The sequence below is a fragment of the Hypanus sabinus genome, chromosome 4 (genome assembly GCF_030144855.1).
Source record: "Hypanus sabinus isolate sHypSab1 chromosome 4, sHypSab1.hap1, whole genome shotgun sequence".
Taxonomy (NCBI): Eukaryota; Metazoa; Chordata; class Chondrichthyes; order Myliobatiformes; family Dasyatidae; genus Hypanus; species Hypanus sabinus.
Window position 1 is genome coordinate 14,374,620 of NC_082709.1, and position 26,909 is coordinate 14,401,528.

At 40.1% G+C, this 26,909-nt stretch overlaps 1 protein-coding gene across 1 annotated transcript in view; it reads left to right on the forward strand.

The window, feature by feature from the left end:
- LOC132392425 (potassium voltage-gated channel subfamily H member 7-like) overlaps positions 1–26,909 on the forward strand; it is a 529,705-nt gene that overhangs the window by 438,242 nt on the left and 64,554 nt on the right. The window contains exons 7-8 of the mRNA XM_059966250.1: positions 5,892–6,317; positions 19,166–19,565. Of these exons, the coding sequence (XP_059822233.1) occupies positions 5,892–6,317; positions 19,166–19,565 (826 nt within the window). The remainder of the gene's footprint in view (positions 1–5,891; positions 6,318–19,165; positions 19,566–26,909) is intronic.

The window sequence follows — 26,909 nt, forward strand, 5'->3', positions numbered from 1 at the left end:
AGTTATTTGGAATTACAGTTAATGCCATTGAGACACCTGTATTAAACTCTGTACATTAATACTGTATATACAGTGATATCCATTTGCAGACCTCTATCCTGCAATCCTACATTCAGGAGCAATCAATGCCTAAGAATCATCATTGTCATTATGTGCCAGGTCATATAATGTGGGTGATCATGGTCTTTCCATGGCCATGACTGTTCTTGGCAAATTTTTCTACAGAATTAGTTTGCTATTGCCTTCTTCTGGATAGTGTCTTTACAAGATAGGTGACCCCAGCCATTATTAATACTCTTTAGAGATTATCTGCCTGGCGTCAGTGGTCACATAACCAGAATTTGTGATATGCACCAGCAGCTGCTGGTATGATCATCCACCATCTGATCCCATTGCTTCACCTGATTCTGATCAAAGGCTAAGCAGGTGCTACACCTTGCCCAAAGGTGACTTGCAGGCTAGAGGAGCGAAGGAGCACCGACCATACACCTCCTTTGGTAGAGATGTATCTCCATCCCCACCACCCAAAAATCATACTACTAAGTGTTATATACATCGACAGACCTATATCCAGGTGATTCATGGTTACAAATCACATCCAATAATCTCGTACTTCAATTTTAGAGTTTGATGCACACCTGGACCGGGACATGAGAACATAAGAAAAGAGGTCAATTGGTGCCTCTATCACCAATCGACATGGCCCATTTACTCCAAACACCGTTTTCCTGCTGTTAACTCCAGCTGTTTCGATTCCTTTAATACCCAGTAATCTGTTGAACTCAGTTTTGAAAGAACTTCCACAGGGTTAGAATATTCCAGCATCTCCTCAAAGTCTCAGTGGAAACACTTCTCATTTCAGTTCTAAATGGCTCACTCTTTATTTTGGGACAGTGATTAACTCCTCCATGCATCCACACTGTCACATCCTTGAAGAATTTCAGTGAAGTTATTTTTCATTGTAAATTTTAAAGAAAGGTGGCCTATCCTACTGTAACCCCCTCACTGGGCTCATATGCAAACCTGGCTGTTTAGCTACGTGACTCAGCAGTGAAAAGGCCACTTTTCACAAGCAATATGCATCTAGGGTTGGTATAATTTGGGGTTCAACCAAACAGGTTTCTGATTAAAGAAACCTCACTTTGGGTGAATGCTGTGTAGGTACAGCCCACGCACATTTGTCAGTCAGCAAGAAATAACAGATTATACACAGTAGAAAATTAAAAACAAAGTATATTTAAAAATTTCAGCTTTATCAAACGGTTATTAAAAGAAAGAAAAGAAAAAAATAAAAGGACCCATATTGTCCATATTGTTGGGGCTCGTATTGTCCAAAAGCTGGGTATAACCGTTACTTGCAGCGCCGAACCCATGGCCTGCGTGAGAGCACCCGCTACAGTCCAACCTTCACTCAATATCCATCTTGAACAAACGGGTGTTCTCTTTCAGTATTGGCCCTTCCTCCTTGGAGCCATTCACCTGCACAAAGCACTTCATGCAACGGGGCTCTCCTCTCAACAGCATTCTCTGGCATCTTCCCTCCTGTCCTCCCCACAGCTCCCACCAACAAAAAAGAGCCGAACCGAACTACTGTCCATCACAAATCTCTGTCTATCCCACTCTCTAGAACTTTCTCCCGATTCTTCCACCCTGATTGGCTGGCACAACGTTCCTAAGTTGAGCAACGGGGATTCTTAACTCTAGCCAAGACCAAAGCATTCTACCAGCGGGACACACTACTTTTGCAAAAACTGCCAAAATGAAGTATCTACAGCATGGCAGTAGAGATCTTGACCAGGGCATTACACTACTCTATTTCTCCTTGTATATCAGTTCTACCTTCCCTGTAATCATTCTGGAGAATGTTAGTTGCATCCCCTCAGAAGCAAGTTTATCCAAAGTAAGGGGATTAGAATTGCACACTTTGTGGTCTTAACATGGCCATATATAATTTAGATATTTTTACTCCTCTGTTGAAATCCTCATATATTGTAGACCAAAATAGTATTTGACTCTCTAATTGCCTGCTATGTCTGTATGTTAGCTTGCAGTATCCTTATATACAAAGATACCCTTATCCCTTCGAACATTAACTTTCCCCAAACTCTGAACATTTAAAAAAACTCAGCCTTTTAGATTTTCTACCAAAGTCTATCAGCTCACATACTTCTGTACTGTGCTCATCTGCCTTATTATCCATTCATTTGCTTCTCTAGAGCATCTTTGATTTCTCATCATTGCCCACATTCCTGTTTACCTGGACCAGGAACATAGCACCAAATCCAATATGATCACTGCTTCCAGGTCCTAGACCCTCTCTAGTCCATATTATCATAACCATTTCATCCTTGCTGTGGGCCTTCATTGTCCTTGTATCCTCGGTCATAATTGGCATCATGTTGACTATGAGTACCCAGTGCCAATTTCAGGTGGGTTCTGAGACCAAATCCTAGCAACAGAAGGGTATTGATGAACCATGCCAGGCATAGGTGAGCCTCAAAGACCCAGGACTTCCATTAGGTTGTCCTAAAGTACCCAATCCTAGCATTGAGAAGGTGCAGAGATTCTGTCCCAACATTGGATGGCCTGTAAAGATGTATGCCCAGCTTCAGATGAACCCAAAGGAAGCATTCAGTTCAGAATGATGGCAGAAGCCTCTTGTCTGATGCCAAGTGGGTCTAAGAATCCACCCCTCGTTTCTGGGATCCCAAGGGCACCTACAGACTAGCCGGCAGTACAGTTTTTATCTCCAGTCTCCATCACCTAATCAACAAGCCGGGTGCATGTCAGTGCGATAGGAGGGGGTGCAGCAACACCGGGTGTAGTCAGATAGAGCGAAGCCAAGTAGAAGCTGTGAAGCGAAGTTTGCAGATTTTGGTTGAAGTAGGGTTGAATTTGGGCTCACTAGGATGTAATGGGATTGGGAGTAGTGAGTAAGATAGAAAGATGTGGAATAGAGTAGATGTGGAATGAATGGATAGACCGGGTTGAGATGAGGTTGGGTGTGGTGGGCTGGGTGAAAGGGTTTAGAGCAGGGATTCCCAACTTGGGGTCCATGGGCCCCTTGCTTAATGGCATTAGTCTATGGCATTAAAAAGGTCGGGAAACCTTGATTTAGATGGAGTGGAGAATAGCACTAGTGGTATAAAAGCAGGAAAGATGTAAAGGTTCAGTAGTTTCTAGCAGCTGCCCATTCACTCCACACGCCATCCTCTGCACAGCGAAATGAGGGGATGGGAACGGTTGACAAGGCGGAAGGTGCGTAAAACTCATACAGAACAGGATTTCAGAGACTGGAAAAGCACATATAGTGAACAATCAGATGCAACTCAAAACTGGAGCGGTAAACTATTTTCATGCTGTCACCCCATTATGAGAATATAGTCAAGAGGGTGGGTAGATCCAGAACCATTGTGTGGCTTTAGCTGTAAAAGAGAGGTAGAGAAATATCATCCTGAAGGAAAGTGTGTGAGTGATTTCTAAAGGAGAGGAAAAAAGAAATATGGTAAACATATTTATGTAGCCAAAGTAAAATGATGGGAAAGAACAGACAGGAAGTTAATAGCAACAACATAGGACATGGGTGTTTGTATTTATAATTTACAGAAATATATAACATCAGGTATTTACATGAAATCTGGATGACTTTGTGTCCAGACAGGCATTTTTTAAAAGCCTCAACTATTAAAGTGGCTACACTGCCACCCAGAGGAAAATGGTATTATTGATCACTTGTTCCAAAAGTGATGTTTAAAAGGTCTGCTAACCCAGTTTTATGCATAAGCTTTGAGATTTCTTTCCCCAAAATAACAAACAATAATCTTTATTATTGCACAAGCACAGAAATCCCAAAATTGTTATCCACTGTTCTCACTAATTTTGCTCTATGCAGTTCACTACCAGAGTTAGGAGCATAAAATTGAAGCAATACTTCAACACTGGTGCTGGGGCATTCACTCAAACAGCCTGAGACATATGGAGTCTCCATTCATTGTAATGGAGGGGTACAGGTGCAAGGTTATGGGAAGTCGTGGATGGTCATATGAGCAGCTGGTGCATATCAAGGTCATACTTCTGAGACCACTGACACCAGACAAGAGTATTGACGATGGCTAAGCTCACCTGTCTTGTAAGGACCCTGTCCAGAAGAAGGTAATGGCAAACCACTTCTGTAGAAAAATTTGCCAAGGACAATCAGGGTCACGGAAAGACCAAGATCGCTGCATCATACCAGACAGCACATAATGATGATGATGAGATTGTAATTATATGTCACTAAATATTATCTGGTCAGATTTGCTTTAGATTATATAAGGTATATTGCACCAAAACATACCATTTGGCAGTGCCTATTGCCTACTTGTCTTTTCGTTTGATTCTAAATCCACTCCTTATGTACTTGTCCAGCCTAATTAAACATGCATCTGAATTGCTTGTTTCAACCAGTCCTTGTGATTTCCAGTTCCATATTCTCACCATTCTTTGGCTACGGAAGTTCCACATGGGATTTTTGGTGTGTATCTTTATTTTCAAGATAGCTTCTATTTTTACTCCACCCAATAAATGGAGACTTCGTCTAAGTTTAAAAAAACATGATTTTAAAGATCTTATTGAGATCCTTTTTGTTTCAAGGGAAAAGAGTGTTATGCATTTTCTTCAAGGTTCATAGTAAATTTATTATCTAAGTTCATATTTTTATTATATGCTACCGTGGGATTTATTTTCTTGTGGGCATATGCAGTAAATCCAATAAACACAGTGAAAATCCACACCCAACAAGAAGGCAAACAACCAGTGCGCAAAAGACAACAAGCTGCGAAAATAGAAAAGAGAATAAAAAAATAAACAAGGAATTAATATCGAGAACACGAGGTGAGTCCTTGAAAGTGAGTCTATAGGTCCAGTGATAGGGTGAGTGAAGTTATCCCCATGGGTTCAAGAGCTAGATGGGTAATATCTGTTCTTGAATCTGAGGTATGTGGTCATGGGTATCCTGTACCACCTTCCTAATAGTGGCAGCGAAAAGCCCCTGGCCTGGGTGACGGAGTCCTTGATGATTGATCTTTGTGTGGATGTGCTCAAAGATGGCGAGGACTTTACCTGTGATGGACTGGGCCACATCCACTACTTTTTGTAGGATTTTATTTCAGGGGCATTGATGTTTCCATACCATGCCATAATGCAACCAGTCCACATGCTCTCAAACACATATCTGTAGAAGTTACTCAAAGTTTTAGTTGTCATGCCGAATCTTCACAAACTTCTAAGGAAGTAGAGGCACTGTCGTGCTTTCTTCATAAGTGTACTTACATGCTGCCCCAGGACAGGTCCTCTGAAATAATAACACTGAGGAATTTAAAGCTGCTGACCTTCTTCACCTCTGATCCTCCGATGAAAACTGGCTCATGGACCTCTGGTTTCCTCCTCTTGAACTAGCTCTTGCTAACATTGAGTAAGCGGTTGTTATTGTTGTGGCACCACTCAGCCAGATTTCCAGTCTCCCTCCTATATACTGGTCTGTCACCACCTTTGATTTGGCCTGTGATAGTAGTGTTGTCAGCAAACATTGGAGCTGTGCTTAGCCTCACAGTCATAAGTGTAAAGTGAGTCGAGCAGGGGGCTAAGCACACAGCCTGTTGCACCCGTGCTGAAGGTTGTGGAGGAGAAGTTGTTGCCAATCCAAACTGACTGGGGAAAGGAAATCAAAAATCCAATTATCTCATTTCAATTTTATTCTAATCATTTTTTTCAATTGTTATCATTCAATTATTGATTTTTTTATCAATTTGACAAAAGCAATAAATAAAAGAACAGTACACATTGGCCCATGGCTGAAAATTATGAAAATATATTACTGCATTGTAATTTCTGTCTATTTCTACATACTACAGGTTCTTTCTCTCGGAGCTGATGTTCTTCCAGAGTACAAGCTTCAGACACCTCGCATCCATAAACTCACTATCCTGCACTATAGTCCTTTCAAGGCCGTTTGGGACTGGCTAATCTTACTCCTGGTCATCTACACCGCAATCTTCACTCCCTACTCCGCAGCCTTCCTACTAAATGACAGGGAGGAGCAGAAGAGAAGAGAGTGCGGATACTCCTGCAGCCCACTGAATGTTGTGGATTTAATCGTGGATATTATGTTCATTATTGACATCCTAATAAACTTCAGAACAACTTACGTAAACCAAAATGAAGAGGTGGTTAGTCATCCAGCAAAAATTGCGATTCACTATTTCAAAGGCTGGTTCCTTATTGACATGGTTGCAGCTATACCATTTGACCTTCTCATTTTTGGATCAGGGTCTGATGAGGTAAGTCACAATTAATCTAATTTTTATCTGAATCAGAAATCCAAACGAGCAACAAAACGTGAGTGGTTCAGAGATTCTTAGTTATTTATTTATTTATTGGCATACAGTGCTGAACAGGCCCCTCCAGCCTGCAGTCCCCCAATTTAACCCCAGCCTAACAACAGGGCAATTTTCAATGTCCAATTAATCTACCAACCAGAGTGTCTTTGGACTGTGGGAGGAAGCCAGAGCACGTGGAGGAAACCCACGAGGTCACGGGGAGAACACACAAACTTTTTACAGGCAGTGGAGGGAACTGAATCTAGGTCGCTGGTACTGTAGAGTGTTGTGCGCACCACTATGCCAGTATACCATCCCTCTTTGTTTAATATATACTTAGCTTATCAATGCAATAAGATGTCTTAATTTACTGTTCACTGTCGAATGGGAGGAATTTGTTACATTAACCTGTTTTGATATCTGAAAATCGATTTCATTATTCCTCATGGTCTACGAAAAGAACTGGCATGTATTATTCACATTAATTTTTTTAGTATAATCTGGTAGAACTTCCTAATATAAAACAGGATGCCGAATGAAAGTTGTATTGAGCTAAACTGGCTTCATTAAGAAAAGTGCCTTATATGTTTGGAGCGAAGGAAACAAAGTGGGTCATAATTTGTTTGAAGTAAGCTTGCAACTACAAATAAGCTCCCAGGGTTGACGCCTGCAGCTTCCCTAATGCCCTGAATGATCTGGAGCTAATTGTTATTTTCCCATCCATCCACTCTCTTGCCTGGATCTACACTTTGCAAGATATCAAGATTGTTTTAGTCCCTTGGCTGATCTTGCTGTTATAAATGGTGAAACACCAGTTGATGGCAGATTCAATGAGATGGCAAGATCGGAGGTCACTTTTTGCCTGTCAGTGCAAATGTTGCTTTAACCTGCTGTGGAATGTCATTTGCTGTTTCCTTAATGGAAGTTGTGACTGATGTGAGGAAACATTGGCAGTAGCATCATCAGCAAATTTATCCTGATCCTCTGGCAGAGGGAATAACATCAATGACATAACCAAAATATCAGAGTGTGTTGGAGAGCAGGATGACAAAGCAGTTCAAAAATGCATGCCGTTTCCTCAGTTTTATAAATAAAACCCTGGAGTACAAGAGCAAGCAAGCTATGAAGCAATGTGGTACTAACACCACTGGAATACTTTGTCTATTTCTGGATACCATGCTTTCAGAAAAATAGGGAAGTCCTGATGAAGGTAAAGAAGAGATTTATGAAAAGGATTTCAGTGATGACGGGCTTTATTTCAACAAATAGACTCAGAATATATACTGTTATTCTCAGTATTGTTGTCCTTTCAGCAAAGAAGACTCAGAAGGGGTTTAAAAGTAAAATTTAAAAACATGATAGGTCGGGACCTTATTACTAAAAAGAAACTATTCCTTATGGTGGAAACGTAAATAAAGAGATGAAGTAGAAGGATGATATACAAAATGGAAGTGATTTCAGGGAAATTGTTTCTACACTGCAAAGAACAGGGTCTGAAATTGGTGGAGTTAGTAGTGGAGCCAGATTCAATCATCGCATTCAGAAAGGAAATAGATTAGTACCTGTTGATGTGTTTTTATGATTACAAGGAGACCAAAAGGGCCATAATTAACAAATTGATTGGGTCTGATTTACTGTTGTGGATATGATATTGATACTGTGAGGCAATATTTCCATTGGTGCACAAATTCCAGTGCGAAAACTGAAGTAGTTTGAATGGAATGAGATGGAAGGCTCTGGTGCGCAGATCTGTAACACAGTGGCTGGATGTTTCAGAGCCTTATAAACTATTGAAAGTTACTCAGAAAATGTGTAGCTTGGGTGTTTGGTGGTTGGGTTGAATTGTTCCCCGACTCAGGCAATCCTTTTCTAAATGTTTCATCACCTTACAAGGAGAAATCATCCTCGGGAACAGTGCATCAATGAAGTCTCCTCATACGGTGATGAAACGTTTGTAAGTGGGATTGCCAAGATCAGAGAACTCATCCCAATCTTATAATCTGAGTCCAGAGCACATGAGCACCCTTTATTGTCCCTGGGAGTTAACTAAATTTCAGTTATGGTGGACTACAGCAGGTGGGAAAATAGGAACTTTCTCAACAATTTCAATTGAAGGGATTGCAGGTACTACAACTGAACCTTGCTGAATCCTGCCTCTGGATCTCAGTCTTGCCTATTACAGGTTCTGCATTAGTGTCTGACTTGTTGTGGTTGTTTAGAAAGCTGAACAACAGTACCCTCACAAGATGTGTCGTCAGTGGTTTTATAATGATTGATATTCTTCCAATTGTTCACTCTGCAAAGCACCCTGGAAACGGTGGCATATGAATGATTAAGCAGGACCAAACCAGCTCTCAGCCTCTTGCCTGTTCTCAAGGTGTCCGGAAACAAAGCAGTGTTGAAAGCAGGGCAGGCAGATACAGCACTGTGTATAAGTCTTAACCACTTATATATAGCTAGGGTGCCTAAGACCTTTGCACAGTACTGTATTTGTCAATGTGAAGCAGAGAGCGAGTTATTAAATCTGGCGGGAGCAGAGGATGTTGGGAAAGGTGAGGGTGACGCACCGTGGGAGGGGTGCGGGACAGGTGGCAGAGAAGGAGGGCTGGGTTGGAGGCAGTGACACAGGCGCAGACACACCCAGTCCTGGGAAACCTGGCAATGTGATTTGATCCCAAATAGTTGGTTTATTGATCATCACAAAATGTTCCTCTGGTTCTTCCTCTTCCCTCCCTTTTCCCAGCAATGATTCCCCTCCCCTTGCCCACTTCCCACTCTCAGTTCACAATAGATACCCATATCAGAATCAGATTAATCATCATTCACATATGTTATCGTTTTTTTTCTGCAGCGAGGTGAAACTTGGTGTTTCTGAGTGTGTCACATTTATTTCCTTCCTTCAATGGGAAAATTCAAACTGGCAAACCCTCATGAAAGAAAATGGGATGTTGGAGAAAGTATCTGCAAGTCATCTGAAGGACTTGCAATTAACTAACCAATTTGAAATGTAGATTGCAGCTGCTGATAATCAGTTATGAATACTGATGACAGCCAGGGATACCATGACATGAATAGAAATGCTCATTATTTTCTCAGCTAATAAAGTTATGTTTTTACATGTAATGATGGAATTCTGATTCCATCAGAACTCTGATACTAGAGTCACTGAAAAGTACAGCACAGAAACAGGCCATTTGGCCCATCTAGGCTGTGCTGAACTATTTAAACTGCCTATTCCAAAGGACCTGCATTGGGATCACAGCCCTTCATACCTCTACCAAATTAATGTACCGATCCAAGTTAAAGGTTGAACATGGGCTTCCATGCACCACATATGCTGGCTGTTCATTCCACACTCCCGAGACCTTCTGAGTGAAGAAGCTTCCCCTTACGTTCCCCTTAAACTTTTCACCTTTTGCCCATAACCCATGCCCCCTAGTTGGAACCCTACTCAGCCTCAGTGGAAAAAGCCTACTTGCATTTACCCCATCTAACCCTAACCCTCATCATTTTGTATACACCTGTCAAATTACCTCTCAGTCTTCTGTGTTCCAAGGAATAAAGTCCTAACCTACTCTTCCATATACCTCAGGTTGGCCAGACTGTTACGTTTGTTCTTTTCCAAAAAGACAAACTAGTGTTGGTAAAAACACTAGAACTATTTCATTTGCAGATTTACAGAATGGCTTCAGCTCAATCACATTTTATTTGGAACTTTCAGCCTGTCAAGAGTGTGTGTGTGTGTGTGTGTGTGTGTGTGTGTGTGTGTGTGTGTGTGTGTGTGTGTGTGTGTGTGTGTGTGTATGTGTGTGTGTCATTTAGCAACATCACCTCCTGTTCCAGGTTAATGGGCTGCATTGCACTCTGGGAACTGAAGTTCTTTATTATGTACACAGATAATAACACATCTTCCCCCTTTAAAGAAAACAAACACCATAGTATGTCTTCAAAGACCTGCAAGACATAATAATGCTTTCCAACACAGATATTTGCATCAACTTCAATTGTAATGAACAAATACCATCTCCTTTTCAATCAGCCACTCTCAATCTGTCTCTGTGGTGGCTTAATGATCCCTTTTGGACTGCTATTTGTTTCCACAGGTATCCTGCTTTCATGTGCTGCATTATACCAGTGTCCTTTTGAGAACTCTAATCTACATGTTCCTTTCTTTCTCATCCTTCTGCCAAGACCTTATCTGTTCATGTCTGTTTTCGTCCTTGCTGGGTGACCATAGTTCACTGCACATGCCTCATAATGGAGCCTGGACTACATACATCTGATTTGTGAGACTTTGCGTGAGCTCCAACTGATCCTCTTAATTCACGGAGCTCTTTCGGTTGACTCATATCATAGATAGCAATTCTTCCTGTTGGTTAGTATTGAACTAGTGTTATTGTCCTGACCTGGGGGGTCTGTGTGGTCTCCCCATCTTCCTTTTTACTTTTCCTCTTCAACATCAGAGAGGATCATAGAGATATTTTTGATTTTCAGTCTTTAACTGGAAGTCAATGAGGCAGAGTTTGAACCACAGGTGCATGACTGGCAACTTCTTCATTATGATCATTCTTTTCAGTACTGGCATTCTGACTTTCATGCTGGTGTAACTGGTATGGATGTCTATGGAAAGTTAAGTTCTTGTGCTTCTCTTGCATAACCTTTCTGGATCTCATATGGATTACGTTACAAGTTTCTCAAGTTACATCTGAGACACTCAGAGACATCTAAGTACTCTTTATTGAATGCTGCCTTGTCACCTTTGGTCTGAGAAGCCACTACGAAAATTGTTTCCACCAGGTTAATCCTTTTGCATGCAGTCAGACCTAATATTGTCTGAATTCTCTTATCTACAACCAGTAGCTGTTTTGCCTCTTGTGCTTGAAGGTCACTATACAGCCTCATTTTACTGGAATGTATTCTCCAGTATAGCCTGTCACTTTGAACTTCACTGGGTAAATTTTGCTCTTTACTTTGAGAGTCTTGTAATCATCGATGGATAACGGATTCACTTTGGCTCTGGTGTCAAGCTTGAATGGAATGACTGTCTCATTCACAGTCACTGGGACAATCCATTCTGTTTTACCAGCACCAGCAGCCTGCAGAGAATCTGCAACAACTGCCCCCATTCGCTCAGCAACAATGTGCATTTTTCTCTTGGTAGCCCCAGCTTTGCAGCACCTTGCAAAATTATTCTTCTTTCCACAATTATTACAGGACTTTCCACAAGCTGGACACATTTTTGGGATATCCATATCTGCACATTTGCTGCGTTTGCTCTTAGAGCCTATCTCTTTGGTCTGCAGGTGCTTTGTAAAGCACCTTGCGTTCTGCCCCTCTATCGTGACAACATACACTGCTGTCGCTGCTCTGTGCACCTCTTGTAGCTTGTGCTCATGTGCTTTCTGCTGCCCTACACATATTCATGGCCTTTTATAGCATCGATTTTTTTTCTCAGAGTAGTCTTTCTCTAAGAACATTATCTGGGATTTCACAAACTATTTTGCCTCTGACTAGTGTGTCTCTCAAGTCTCCAAACTCACAGGACTTACTCAGTATATTAAGTTCTGCTAAATATTGGTCAAAGCTGACATGTTGCTTCTGGTCACAGAAGAAGAACTTATATACCTTTCAAATGGGATGTTTTCACTTAGGACAAGCTCCTCAAATTTTGTCATTAGAGTGTCCAATTTAAAGTCTGTCTTATCAATTTGCAAGCTGTTGGAGATGTCCAAACCATCTTCACAAATTACTTGTAGATGATAGATGCTTTTGATTTTTCCTCCACCCCCACTGGCTCTGCTCACTGCTAAATAAACAGTATATTGAATCGCAGTTTGAAGTGTTTCCAATTATCAGCTGGATTGTCAGTAAACTGTATAGGTGCGGGTGAACTTAAGTTATCCATAATAGAATTTTTCAGCTTCTCTCTCCTGAATCTCTTGGTGAACTTCGAGACCGTGTGCTCTCTTACTGACTGTTTCTCTCCATTGCAACCTAGTCGCTCGTGGTATTCAGTTAATGCTTTGTAGTTAGACCTCATGCTAACTTCTGACACCATGTTATGTTTGCTCTTCAGCCAAGACAAACTTGTGGAAGTAAAAATGCTAGAACTATTTTATATACAAACTTACATAATGGCTTCAGCTTGGCCACAATTTTCTCAGGGCATTCAGCCTACCAAGAGCACGTGTGTGTCCTGCTCACCAACATCACTTCTGGGTCACCACCTGCATTGCACACTGGGAATTGAAGATCTTTATTATGTACACATAATAATACACTGACCAGGCAACATCCTTGTAAATTTTCTCTGTACTCTTTCAAACTTATTTACATTTTTCCTGTAGGTAGGTAAGATATTCTTGTTCTTATCACAGGAAATTGCTTGTAACTTGTTCATAGCTTTGAAGTATTTCTCTATCTCTTTTCTGCACTGAGCAGGAATCTGCCTCATGTCCTTGAAAGGTGAAAGGCTACAGGCTGATTAAAAGCTGACTTACTTGCTCGAGATAAACTTTGAACCTATGCTTTAGTATACTAAGCTGATATTTCTGGACAAAGGTCTTGCAAGCCCCACATACAAATTAAAATGAGTAAACAAGCCAGAATTGAATGGCTTGTCCAATGAGGAGTGTCTGATTCAGAAGCATGAGGGATGCCCTAATTAAGATCTATTGAATCTTGAAAGGCCTTGATAGAGTGGATGTGGAGAAAATGTTTCCTATGGTGAGAGAGCATAAGACCAGAGGATGCAGCCTCAGAATACAGGGACATCCTTTTAGAAAAGAGATGAGGATGAATTTCTTTAGCCAGAGTGTGGAAGTTCTTGACACAGGCAGCTGTGAAGGCCAAGTCTTTACATATATTTAAGGCAGAGGTTGATAGGTTCTTGATTCATCAGGGCACGAGGGGATACAGGGAGAAGGCAGAATATTGAGGCTGAGAGGGAAAATGGATCGGCCGTGATGAAATGGCAGAGCAGACTCACTGGGCCAAATGGCCTAATTCTGATCCTATATCTTATGGTCTTATATTAAGCATTTACCAAATTGTTTTAGGATTTCAACAATAGGCCTTTTCTGTGCAGTCACTGCTATTTTTAGAACATTCGTGAAGATTTTGAACTACTATTAAGTAATTGTGCAGCTTTGCAATAAAAATGATTGTTCCCCTGATTGTGTCAGCTCAACTATAGATTGGTCATATGGCTGAAATCCTTTCATTCCCAAATACACAAGGGAATTGAATAGCTCTGCACAATACTTTGTATCAGCATTCAGTGCTTTGACATTCATTTCTGCCGACTGTGCTTTGAAAGGGCAGCAATATTAAATTAATATAACATGCTGAGAGGAATAAATGGGTGTTTATTTTGATCAATATATGTCAAACCCCCAGCAGCTTTCACTTACATACCAATAAACTTCTGTTAAGGCACAAAAAATGTTATTTTATCTACTATTTGTAAAATGAAGATAAATGGAATATTCTCTCTGCGAATATCAGGGGTTACACTTTTGAAAAGCTGATACTAATGGAATTATTGTTCAGCTTTAGAAGCCCTTATGGATCTGTTACTTTCTTCACATTAAGAACCGGAGTCTAGATAGTTTTGTGAATGAGAAGATTTTCAAATAAGCAATGAGAGCAGAAACGGCAGATTGATGATAGAAAAATAGAGGACTGTGTAGGAAGGGAGGATTAGATTGATCTTAAAGTAGGTCAAAAGGTTGGCACAACATTGTGGGCCAAAGGGCCTGTACTGTGCTGTAGTGTTCTGTGGTCTATGTGAATTTTGAGTTCAAATTACATTTATTATCGAAGTATGCATATATTATACAACCTTGAGATTCGACTCCCAACAGGCAGCCATAAAACAAAGAAACCTAAAAGAACCCTAAAAGTTCTCCTTGATGTTATTTTGAAATTAGAATTGTTCCAGAGTCAGGAGAAATTATATTGGGGAATAAGGAAGTGACAGATATTGAACAAAAATATTTGATGTCAATCTCTAAGGAAGAAGGAACAGTAAACATTGAACAGTTTGAAGTTGTAACTACAGAACAGCTAAGGGGACAGCAATGATGCTGTTTCGGTACTTCCAGAATGTCTTTGTAAAGGTACCACACAAGAGATTATCACACAGAATTAGTCGAGTTTTGTTGTCATTAAACTATACACATTTATACCATCAAACAAGACAATGTTACCCCAGACCAGGTTGTAAAACACAGCAGTACACATAACACACAATAAATTAGGATAGTAAGGATAAAAATTTACAGATGAATAATGGATAAAGTAAAATGCATAGATTAAATTTTGTAAAGTATAGAACAGATTAACCGGTGACACTTCGAATACAATGTGGCAGGGAGTTCAGAAACCTAACGGCCTTGAGGAAGAAATTGTTTTCCATTCTGACCGTTCTTGTCTATATGCATTGGAGTCTCCTGCCTGATGGTAGAAAGTCAAGGAGAATACTGGATGGATGGGCAGGATCCTTGATAATACTAAGGGCCCTACATACGCAGCGCTTCTGATAAATGTCCCCGATGGTTGGTAGAGGCCCCCTAAGATCATCACAGCCATTCTCACAGTCCTTTGTAGGGACTTCTGGTCCTATATCAGAAGCAGATGCAGCTTGTCAGCATGCTCTCAAAGGTGCTCCTTTGAATTTCAGTTAAAATTGGTGGGGGGAGGCGGTTGTCCTCGCTTGCCTTAATCTCCTTAGGAAGTGGAGGTGCTGCTGTGCCTTCTTGATATTGAGGGACCAAGTGAGGTCATCCCTGTAGACTCTCAGGAACTTGGTGCTCCTGCTTCTCTCGATGGAGGTGCCATGGAATTGAGAATCAGTCTTTGGGCAAAAGGCAGCGGGTAGGAATAAGCAGGCCAGCTGTTCACAATCTACATTGATGATTTGGATAACAGGACCAAGTAATACATCCAGGTTTTCTGATGATACAAACCTGGCTGACAGTGTGTTTTATAAGGTGAATCAAGAGAGATTACTTAAATGCTAAATGGAATATATTTTGGTAGAAAAGGGCAGTATTTTCACATGGTGAGAAATTAAAAGATTAAAATTCAGAGGGATTTGAGCATTCTACATGAATCATTGCTAATCAATATACTGTTACATCAAGGAAGCAGGAAGAAAAATTGCCTTTATTATAAGAAGATTTCAGTGCAAGGGTAGAGCTACTTTACTGATGCTCATGGGACTGCACCTGCAGTATTGTGTAGAGCACTTCTTTCTTTTCTAAACAGGAAGGATTTCTTTGCAATAGAGGGAGGAGAATTTATTGGATGAAGCAGCTTCAGCCTGTACTCTTGAATTTAGAAGAATAAAAGATAATCTCTTTAAAGCAAACAAAATTCATAACTCAACAATGCTTATTCAGGGGTGAACAATTTGCCTCTCTAAGTATTCTCGAACAAGGCAATGTTAAAATATGGTTTCAGTCATTCAAGACTGAGATGAGATGGAACAAATTCATCTTAAGAATAAAGAATCTTTATAACTATCTGCCTAAGAGGACTGTCAATGTTCTGTCTGTTTGTACATTCTGGACATATATCAATAGATTTCTTTGGATGTTATGTGTATCAAGGATTATTGAGTTAATACAGGATACTGGCACATAGGTGAAATACAACTTTTATATTATTGAATGACAGCTTAGGGACAAGGGGCCGAATGGTCCACTCCTGCTTTGATTTATGTGTTATAGTTTATTAAGCTGTATCTTATTGAAAGCCTTTTGAAACTCCAGACAACCTACAATACTTCTGGTTACTGTCTGCATTTAGTTAAAAAAAAACTGAAACAAGATTGGCCAAGCAAGATATTTCATTTTGGAGTAAGTACTAATTTTTGATTACTAAACCTTTTTGATTTAGCTGTGTAAAAAAAAAGTTCATCGAGCAGATGTAAGGTTCACACTGTCTGTGGTTAGATTGGGCTATTGTTGGGTTTTAATTTTATGCACGAGCAGGCCTCGGAGTGTTCCCTGTATCATAGTGTTAGAAACCAATCCCAAGAAGACACCAGCTAACCACAAGAGGAAGAGTTCCGCCAAAAGATGACAAAAATTAACTAGTTGCTTGCAGTAGAAACATGGGGTTCACATTGCTGTGTCTTATAAGGAAAAGAGGAATACCTTCTGCAGTGGATAGTATATTTGGGACTGAAGTTCCCTCTTCCATGACGAACTTAGATTCCATATAAACACAAAATGATTCAATTTTTTTTCACCCAACCACTCAATGTCTATCCTTCAATCAACGAATCCTCGCTAGATCTTGGACAATGACTGCTGGTGTGAATAATGATACATCTGGGGCCATGTTGGCCAATTGAACATACATTTATTTTCTAATGTGAGAAACACGGTAGTCAACCCATGACTATCCATCAGCCAACCAGTGAATGCAGATCATTTTAGTGCAATAGGTTTATTTTACTAAGTGACATTTAGAATAAAAGCCATCACCACATGCATTCGCAGTTAATTGTGAAACAAGAATGCAAAATCACTCATTCATCACGGCAAGAATTTTTAGATTCACAAATAAACAAAATTGGCAATTCATAAGTAAACAAGGAAAATCTCCGCTTCATTCATTTACTGATGGAAATTTAATTACTAGCAAAATATTACCAGTAAAATTTAAGGTATTTTTAAATAGAAGTGCAAGTATGTAATTACTGGATTCAGAGGAATTCCATCATTTGTTGGAAAATATTGTTAATACAGCTTCTAATTAGATTGTGCATCAAAGTGCATGACCTGTTCGGAAACTGTGGATGATGATCAAATATTTACGGGACGGGCCGGGAAATTGGAACTACTATAACCTTTCTGCTGTTTATGAAGTGTGCATTAGATTCTGTTAAGAAGATATGGGGTTGAGGTGGTGAATGAAAATTATACTGATCAGAATATTATGTTTAAAGGGATTGAATAGCAAAATAAAGGCTCACGAAAGTGCTAGGGATTTTCTCTTAGGAACAAAGGAGGATGAGACATGATTTGATTGAGATGTGAAAACACCTGGTGCATAGGTCTAGGAAAGACACTCTCCATTCCCGCCAAACTCATGCGATTGAGACAGCTCTCCCGCCCCAAACCCCGGTTTGTTTAGATGCTATGTAAATTGCTACCCTGTTACAAATTCGTGCCACAAAATAACAGACAGTACACTGCATATGATTCAAGGAATTATATTTATGAATCTTAACTTAACTAAAGGGCTAGTAAAGAAAAACAAAAAGAAAAGAGCTCATTTTAATTAAACAGTCAAATGTGTACAAGTCGGAGCTCAAAGTTTCGTCATATTCACTGATCCTCGATTGATCACATCCTGGCTTTGTCAGATCATGGTCCCCTCCGGGTCGAATCCTATGACTTCTTCTCTCCAGCGTCTTCTCTCTTTATTCCCCCACTGAGAAAAAGCCCCAAGCCCAACCTTAGTGTCCCTCACCAGAGAAACCTCCCCTCAGCTCTATTATCCTAATTGAATGGCACACATTCCTCCTCCTCCCTTATCTTCAACAATATCCCAAACAAGCTGAAAACAGACCAGATTGCTGTTACAGAGTTGTTAATTGAAATGCATACAGCATAACAGGAAAAATATGAACCAGGGCATTACAGACATATAAGATAAGAGGCATAGGTCAAGTAGATATTCAGAGACTTTTGCAGGGCGGAAATGGTTAATACGAAGCAGCATCATTTTCAGGCGATTGACATCTCCCTCTAGTTTCCCACTAGAGGTAAGGTCTTTTCACATATTGCTGGATATGTGCAATGTGCAGCCAGGGTGATGGTAGAAACAGGTACATTATGGACATTTAAGTAACTCTTAGATAGACACATAGATGATAGAAAAATGGAGTGTTGTGAGGGGTTAGATAATCGAATAGGTTAAAAGGCTGGCGTAACATCTTTGGCTGAAGGGTCTGTACAGAGCTGGAATGTTCTTGTATTTAGAAGACTTTAAGGTTGGAAAGGTGTGGGGAAGAGAGGATAAATTACTTTGGACTAGAATTAAAGAGGACAGAGGCTTAGAGTTAATTAATCAAAGGCAAGTGATAGGTGTTGGAATTATGGCAGCAAAAGGTGGCACAGTGAGAACCTAATGAATGCATAGAGTAGTAAACTGAATAAGAATCAATTAACTGTTGGTGAGACTATCTAAGTAGGAGCTCATTCAAAAGGAGCATCGGAAAATATATGTACTCTTACTAATTGATAAGGGAGCACATCTGGGCTTTAACAGCAATGGAGGAGATTGCACATTATGCTGTCAATTGCTTTAGAGGTAGAAAAATAAAATCTTAGTAGCAAAATTGTACAGAATGTTGGATAAACCCAAGTTTCACAACCCCCAAATTTATCCTGAGTGGCAACCCTGTTCTTAATTCCTAACAATTAACTGATTTGAAAGAAACTAGTATTGATTGAACATTAGCAAATTTAGATGATTTATACCCAATGGTATCACAGACAATTTATTACTAGTTGCAGATTCAAACCTTGACACTCATAATCTAATTAATTCTTTATTTTATTAAACTAGTGTTGAGGATTATTACTGGAGCCATTTGGCAAACAAGATAACTAATATTTCATTTTAAATATGTAGCCTGTGAAAATTGAACTTACCACACTATGCTGTAGATTCTTATGATTAATCAAGGCATCCTGCACAAAAATATTGACTATATAGTTCCGACTCAGAGATTTTGGAAAAGCTGTAATCACTTTCCATGATCATGCATGATTTTCCTGTTTTGACAGACGACAACGCTGATTGGTCTCCTGAAGACAGCCCGTCTGCTGCGCTTGGTGAGAGTTGCCCGTAAACTAGACCGCTACTCCGAATACGGGGCTGCTGTCCTGATGCTGCTTATGTGCATATTTGCCTTGATTGCTCACTGGCTCGCTTGCATTTGGTACGCCATCGGGAATGTGGAACGACCGTACCTGGTACACAAGATTGGTTGGTTGGATTCTTTAGGAGAACAAATAGAGAAACGATACAATTACAGTGATGCCAACTCTGGGCCCTCTATCAAAGATAAATATGTGACAGCTCTCTACTTCACCTTCAGTAGTCTGACAAGTGTCGGATTTGGAAACGTATCGCCTAACACCAACTCAGAGAAGATCTTTTCCATCTGTGTCATGCTTATTGGTTGTAAGTAATCCTTACTGACGACATTTTTCCAAGTACTACACAATCAGAAAGAATGTTATGATCTTAACATGATCACCTAGAACAAGGGTTCCCAGACAGGGGTACATGGACTCCTTGCTTAGTGGTATTGGTCCATGTCGTAAAAAAGGTTTGGAACAGATGGTCTAGAGCATAGGTGTCAAACTCAAGGCCCGTGGGCCATATTTGGCCCGCGAGATCATTTTAGATAGATCTAGTATTTTAATTATTAATGGCCCGGCGATATGAAGCCTATGATTGTAAGTTAATACCAATCATAAAAATAATGCTTGCTCAGCAGTCTTCTTCATAAGAAACGGACTTTGTGAAGTGAAACACTTTGTAATTATAGCAGAGACTGAGACACATGAGAACAGGCTGAAAAAATGGAGGCAATGAAAGCTGCGTTCGCACGCGCCCGACTGATCTGGCCCGCATGAAGCTGCATTTTGCCCAATCCGGCCCGTGACCTAAAATGAGTTTGACACCCCTGGTCTCGAAGAATATCAGTTCTATAACCTGCATATATTCTTTAATAAAATATCCTTTAAGCCATAGTTTTTAAACTTGGATTAAATTTAATAAGCAATTTCTTTTTTCAAGATTTCATTCAAGTACCACAAATATTTTAAGGAATTAGCTATAAAGATTAAGTTACTGAAATTGTTACTTCCCAAGTATTTTTGAGTTGAGAGTTAAGGGGCAAAAGTTTAGGGGTAACACGAGGGGGAACTTCTTTACTCAAAAATTGGTAGCTGTGTGGAACAAGCTTCCGGTAGAAGTGGTAGAGGCAGGTTCAATTCTGTCATTTAAAAAAAATTGGATAGGTATATGGACAGGAAAGGAATGGAGGGTTTTGGGCTGAGTGCAGGCAGGTGGGACTAGGTGGGAGTAAGCATTCAGCATGGACTAGAAGGTCCAGACTAGATAGCCTGTTTCCGTGCTGTAATTGTTATATGATTTATATTTTCTACTTAGTAATAACCACTACACTCACTACTGTCCACTGAAATGAAGACTGATACTAATTATTTATTCCATTCGTCTGATATTTCTTTGATCCCCATTACTACCTCTCCAGTCATTTTTCAGTGGACCAATGCCCACTCTTGCTTCTGTTTTACTCTTTCTACAATATATTTGAAAATGCTTTAGTATCCTATTTTATATCATTGGCCAGCTTACCTTCATATTTGATCTTTTCTCTCCTTATAGCTTTTTTTTGTTGCCCTCTGTAGGTTGAAATTACTTCCCAATCTTCAAGCTTACCACTAATTTTTTGCTATATTGTATGCCCCCTCTTTTGCTTTTATGCAGTCTTTGACTTCCCATGTCAGTCACATTTGCCTCATCCTCCCTTGAGAGTGATGCTTAAAGTGAACGACAGCTTACTGGTGGTTTTCAAAGCAGGAATTTCAACTAACTATTCTATTAATAACACTTTTATCTGAAAAATGGTGGTAAATGATCACAACAAGCAACAAAAAGGTGAGCAAAGGCAAAGCTGATCTGAGGGTCAAGGCTTGCAGGTGCGAGAAGCTGTTGGAGCGAGGTCGAGGCATGTTCCAAGAGAAGTTGGAGAGAAATGGAGAAGTTGGAACTTTGGAGGCAAAGTTGGAGCAGGTGAAAAGGAGAAAAGTTGATGAGGAGTTGTTTCAGATCCCATCCACCTAAACCAGGAGCGATCTAAGCCTTTAGATTCTCCTGAATCCTGCTCACCAAGGACATTGCATGCCCACTTTTGGCCTTCCTAATTACCTACTCAAGCACTTACATGCTGTCTTTATATTCCGCAAGCGCCTAGTCTGAATTTAGCTTCCTAAGCCTTACGTATGTTTCCTTTCTCTTTCTTCATTAAATTTACAGCCTCTCAGGTCATACAAGGTTCCCTCGCCAACCTTGTCTTACTGGAACATGACGCTCCTGTACAGCCATATGTCAAACATGAACTTGTCTAACAATGACAGCTCCCAATCAATGGCCCTTAGTTCCTATCTTATCCTATCATCAATTGCCCTTCCCAATTTAGTACTTTCCCACAAGATACAGTCTTATCTTCACTCATAACTGTCTTCAAACATGGATACTATTCCCAAAATGTTCACCCACTATTAAGTCCATTGCCTAGGCTGGCTCATTTCCCAAAACCAGGTCCAGTATGTCTTTTCCTCTATTTGGACTCTCTATGTATTGTTTAACGAATCCTTTGGATGAACTGAAGAAATCCAGCCCCATCGAAGCATCTTGATTTAATGTTGGAGAAATTAAATTTCCCCATTATGACAAGCCTGTGGTTTCCTCAGCTTTTCATGCTCTGTCTGCACATCTATTCTGCCACCTCTTGGGGCTATTGAGCAGGGCGCTATAGTATAACACCTCCAGCAGAGGTCCTGAGTTCTACTCAAATTGCCTCGATGGAAAAGCCATCTGGCAATATGATTAACTTTCCATAACAACGTGCATCACAAAGTAGAAAATAAAGCAAGAAAATATACTGTATAATAGGGAATAAAGAAAAACAGAGGAAATAAACAATGATGCACCATCAGAAATAGATTGCAATCAAGAGCCTAGAATGACAGAGAAGGCTTAGAATATCTAGTTGTATTTAGAAGAGTAGTGTTTGCAATTACCTAAATAACTGCTTTGCTTAAGGCAATGTTAAGGTCTCCAACCAAACACAAAATTTCATGTGTTGGGGTTAGTTGTTCATAATGGTTTTTAAAATGTACCTAAACGCATCGTTCCTCATGGAGTTCACTAGGATATCACAAAACTGGAGCCATTCCAGCACCTGCATGGACTGACTTGCACCACACTGAATACTGATGTCAGAGAGGAGCTGGCCAGAGTCGATTGGAAGGGGAACCTGACAGGGATGACAGGAAAACAGCAATGGGTAGAGTTTCTGGGAGCAATTCAGAAAACACAGGATAGATACGTCCCAAAGCTGAAGAAGTATTCCAAAGGGAGGATGAAGCAAACGTGGCTGACAAGAGAAATCAAAGACAGTGTAAAAGCAAAAGAGAGCGCACATAATAGAGCAAAAATTAGTGGGAAGGTAGAAATTGGGAAGCTTCAAAAAAGCCAACAGAAGACAACTAAAAAAGTCTTAAGGAAAGAAAAGATGAAATATGAAGATAAGCTAGCCAATAACATAAAAATGGATACCAAAAGTGTTTTCAGATATATAAAGAGTAAAAGAGAGGTGAGAGTGGATAATGGACTGCAGGAAAATAAGGGTGCAGGGGATAACAGACAAAAAGTATTTTGTGCCAGTCTTCATTATGGAAGATACAAGCAGTATGCCAAAAAGTCTAGTGTCAGGGGGCAGAAGTGAACGTAGTTGCTATTGCTAAGGAGAAGGTGCTTGTGAAGCTGAAAGGTCTGATGATGGTTAAGACACCTGGACCAAATGGACTATACTCCTGGGCACTAAAAATGGAGCTGAAGAGATTGTGGAGGCATTAGTAATGATCTTTCAAGAATCACTAGTCTCTGGAGTGGTTCTGGAGGACTGAAAAACTGCAAATGTCTGTAAGAGAGGGAGGCAGAAGAAAGGAAATTATAGGCCATTTAGTCTGACTTCAGTCATTGGGAAGATGTTGGAGTCCATTACTTAGGATGTTTTTCTGAACTTGGAGACACGTGATAAAATAGGCCAAAGTCAGCATGCTAACCTTAAGGGAGATCTTGTCTGACAAATCTGTTGGAATTCTTTGAGGTAATAACAGGAAGGATACAAAGGAGAGTCAGTAGATGTTGTTAACTTAGATTTTCAGAAAACCTTTGACAAGGTACCACACATGAGGCTGCTTAACATGGTAAGAGCCCATGGTATTACTGGAAAGATATTAGCATGGATAGAAGATTGGCTGACTGGCAGGAGGCAGAATGGGAAATAAAAAGGCCTTTTCTGATTGGCTGCCAGTAACTCGTGGTGTTCCTCAGGGGCTGGTGTTGGGACGACTTCTTTTTACGTTACATACCAATGATTTGGATAATGAAATTAATGGCTTTGTGTCCAAGTTTGTGGACAATACAAAGATAGGTGGAAGGGCTGGTAGTGTTGAGGAAACAGGGAGTAAGAAGTGGCAGATTAAATATTGTGTTGGGAAGTGTATAGTCATGCATTTTGGTGGAAGGAATTAAGATGTAGGCTATTTTCTAAATTGGGAGGAAGTTCAAAAGTCAAACGTGCATCCTCATGCAGGATTTCCTAAGGGTTAACATATAGGTTGAGTTGGTAGTGAGGAAGGCAAATCCTGTGTTAGCATTTATTTTGAGAAGACAAGAATATAATTCTGGGGCTTTATAAGGCATTGAGGAGACTGCACTTGGAGTATTGTGAACAGTCTGGGGGCCCTTATATGAGAAAATACATGCCGGCATTGGAAGGGATTCAGAGAAGGTTCATGAAAATGATTCAGGGAAAGAAAGTGTTAGTGCATGAGAAACATTGGATTGCCTTGCGCCTATACTCATTGGAGTTTAAAAGAACGAGGGTGGATCTCATTGAAACCATTGAATATTGAAAGGACTAGATAGAGTGGATGTAGAGAGGTGATTTTCCATTTAGAACAGAGATGAGATAAAATTTATTTAGCCAGTAGTTAGTGAATATATGGAATTCATTGGCACAGATGGCTGTGGAGGCCAAGTCATTGGGTATATTTAAAGCAGATGTTGATAACTTTTTGGTTAGTCAGGATGTCAAATGTTACAGAGAGAAAGCAGAAAAGTGGGGTTGAGATGGACAACATATCAGCCTTAATGCAGCTGACTTGATAGGCTGAATGGCCTAATTCTGCTCCTGTGTATTACGGTCTTATGGTCTATGATCTGTTGCCCAGAGGCAGAAACCCCATCAATTTGAATGGAGGGGAATGGCTATGAATGACAAAGGTAAGTCCAAGCTAATTTATATTTTTAAATAGTTTTTAAGTGAACCTATTTTTTATTAATCTTTCTCTTATTTTTAATTGGCCAGAATTTGGTTGGGAAATGTCAGCAGGTTCATGATGAATACCAATATTTCCCTACAAAATTCAGGATTACTAAGTATGACTGTAGGAAAAAGAATCCCAGGTTTGTATGTGGTGACATGTATGTACTCTGATAATAAATAATACTTTGTCTTTGACTTTACCGGAGAGAACAAATAATGTTGCTTTTCAATGGCAATTTTCTCACTGCAACCCTAAAGTTAAATTCCATATCATATTCAGCATTGGTGATGTGAACTTACAATGGGGAATTTGCCCACTGAAGCAACACCAGGTTAGAGCACAAAAAGTCCATTTAATGCAGCTGAGTGGAATGCTTTGAAAGCTATATGTATATGGTATCAAGATATAGTATCTTGAATGAATTGTGACTCCTTTTATTTGGTTAATAGTTTTTCAATTCATTTTAATTTTATTTGATTCCATTTTAAAACTTTACAATTGTTTCATTGATTTTAATTGGTTTTGGAATAATTTTGAACGTTTCTGACCATTGGGGATATTTAGATACTCTCAATATATTTAACATATTGGACAGCTTACCAAGCTATGGAAGGTTCAGCCTGCTGTCCAAGATACCCTCAATTATTTTTTGTTTGGGGTCTATTCTGGTCCACTCAAATAAATATGTTACATACTGTACTCAGGTGTGAATGCTGGTCTCTCTGATATCAATGAGATCTGACCCAATAATTCTTCTGGGATTCTTGGCTCCCAGTGCAGCATTGGTCATTGATGACCTCCTGTCTCCATTGTCCAAATGTTATGGTTGGGGATCATCAATGTTTCTGTAATCCATTGCATCCACTGTACAGAGGATTGGCCTACACAGCTACACCAGAGGCCTTACCTGATTCCACCTCTCATGACAGGGATGTAGGGTTGGACTTTGAGAGACATTTGTTGCTATTTTTTTTTCTCAGCTGGTTCATAAGTTGATCATTTTCTCTCAATTTGCTCCCCCAATATGGGCACGCTGCTCCTAATTGGGTGTAACAAGAATTGGTACTCACTCCTCAACTATTCACAGTTTATAGAGTCATAGAGAAGTACAGCACAGAAACAGTCCCTTCAGCCCATCTAGTCCATGGTGTTGTTTATTCTTAGATGAAAAACTAAATATGATGTATCCAAGTTCACTGATGATGCAAAGTTTGGAAACAACATGAGCTGTGGAGAGGATATAAAAATTATTTAGGGGTCTGTGCAATTAAGTTAATTGCATAAGTTAATTGATGGCAGAGGGGGTATAATGAGGGAAAATGTGAGGTTATTCCCAGCAGAGGGAAATAAAGAATAAAAAACTGACTGTTGTCGAAATTTATCATAACTGGCAAAGGCACATTAAATAGAATTGAGCCCATTTCTAGACACTTCAATAAAACTAAAGCCAATCGCTGCATTAGTAAATTGCTTCAGCAGGAGCTGCGTAATCTGGGCTCCTAAACCAGATGAAATAAGCAGTCTTGCTCTCCAGCCTCAGTATTGCCTCATGGGGGGCAGCAGAGGAGGCCAAGGACAGTCATGCCAGAATGTGGATGGGAAGTTGAATGGAATGGAGATGCTGCCTTTTACTGCAGACAGAGTGAGGGTGTTCAACAAAGAAGTCCCCAATCTGCATCATATCTCACCAAGGCAGAGGAGGCTGCATTAGCCTCCAACCTCCAACCTAATAGTTTGAACATCAATTTCCCAACTTACAGTCATTTCTTTCCCTTCCTCCTTCTCCCTTTTTTCATTCTCCATTCTAGTTATCCTCTCATCCCTTCTCATCTCACTTGTCCATCATCTCCCTCTGGTTCTCCTCATCCTTTCCTTTCTTCTATGGTCCAGTAGCCTCCCCTGTTAGATTCCTTCTTCTTCAGCCAGTTACCCCTTCTACCTATTCCTTCCCAGCTTCTTATTTCCTCTCCTTGTCCCCACAACCACCTGCCTTCTCTCACCTATGATCTGCCAGCTTGTACTCCTTCCCTTCCCCCCACCCTTTTTATTCAGGCTTCTGACCCCTTCCTTTCCAGTGCTAATGAAAGGCTTCACCCCAAAATGTTGATTGTTTATTCCCTTCTATAGATACTGCCTGACTTGCTGAGCTCCTCCAGTATTTTGTGTGAGACACTCAAGATTTCCAGCATCAGCAGAACCTCGTGTATCTGTTACATGCAGGAAAATGGTTTCTTCTGAAACTTAGGGCAAAATCTCAGGATAGGAGATTGGCTATATAAGAATGAAATAAAGAAAAATGTATGAAGGGGATTTCATGTTAATTACTTATTTCATTTTTAATATTCTTTTTTTTCGGTTGGACATTGTGCTGCCTGAA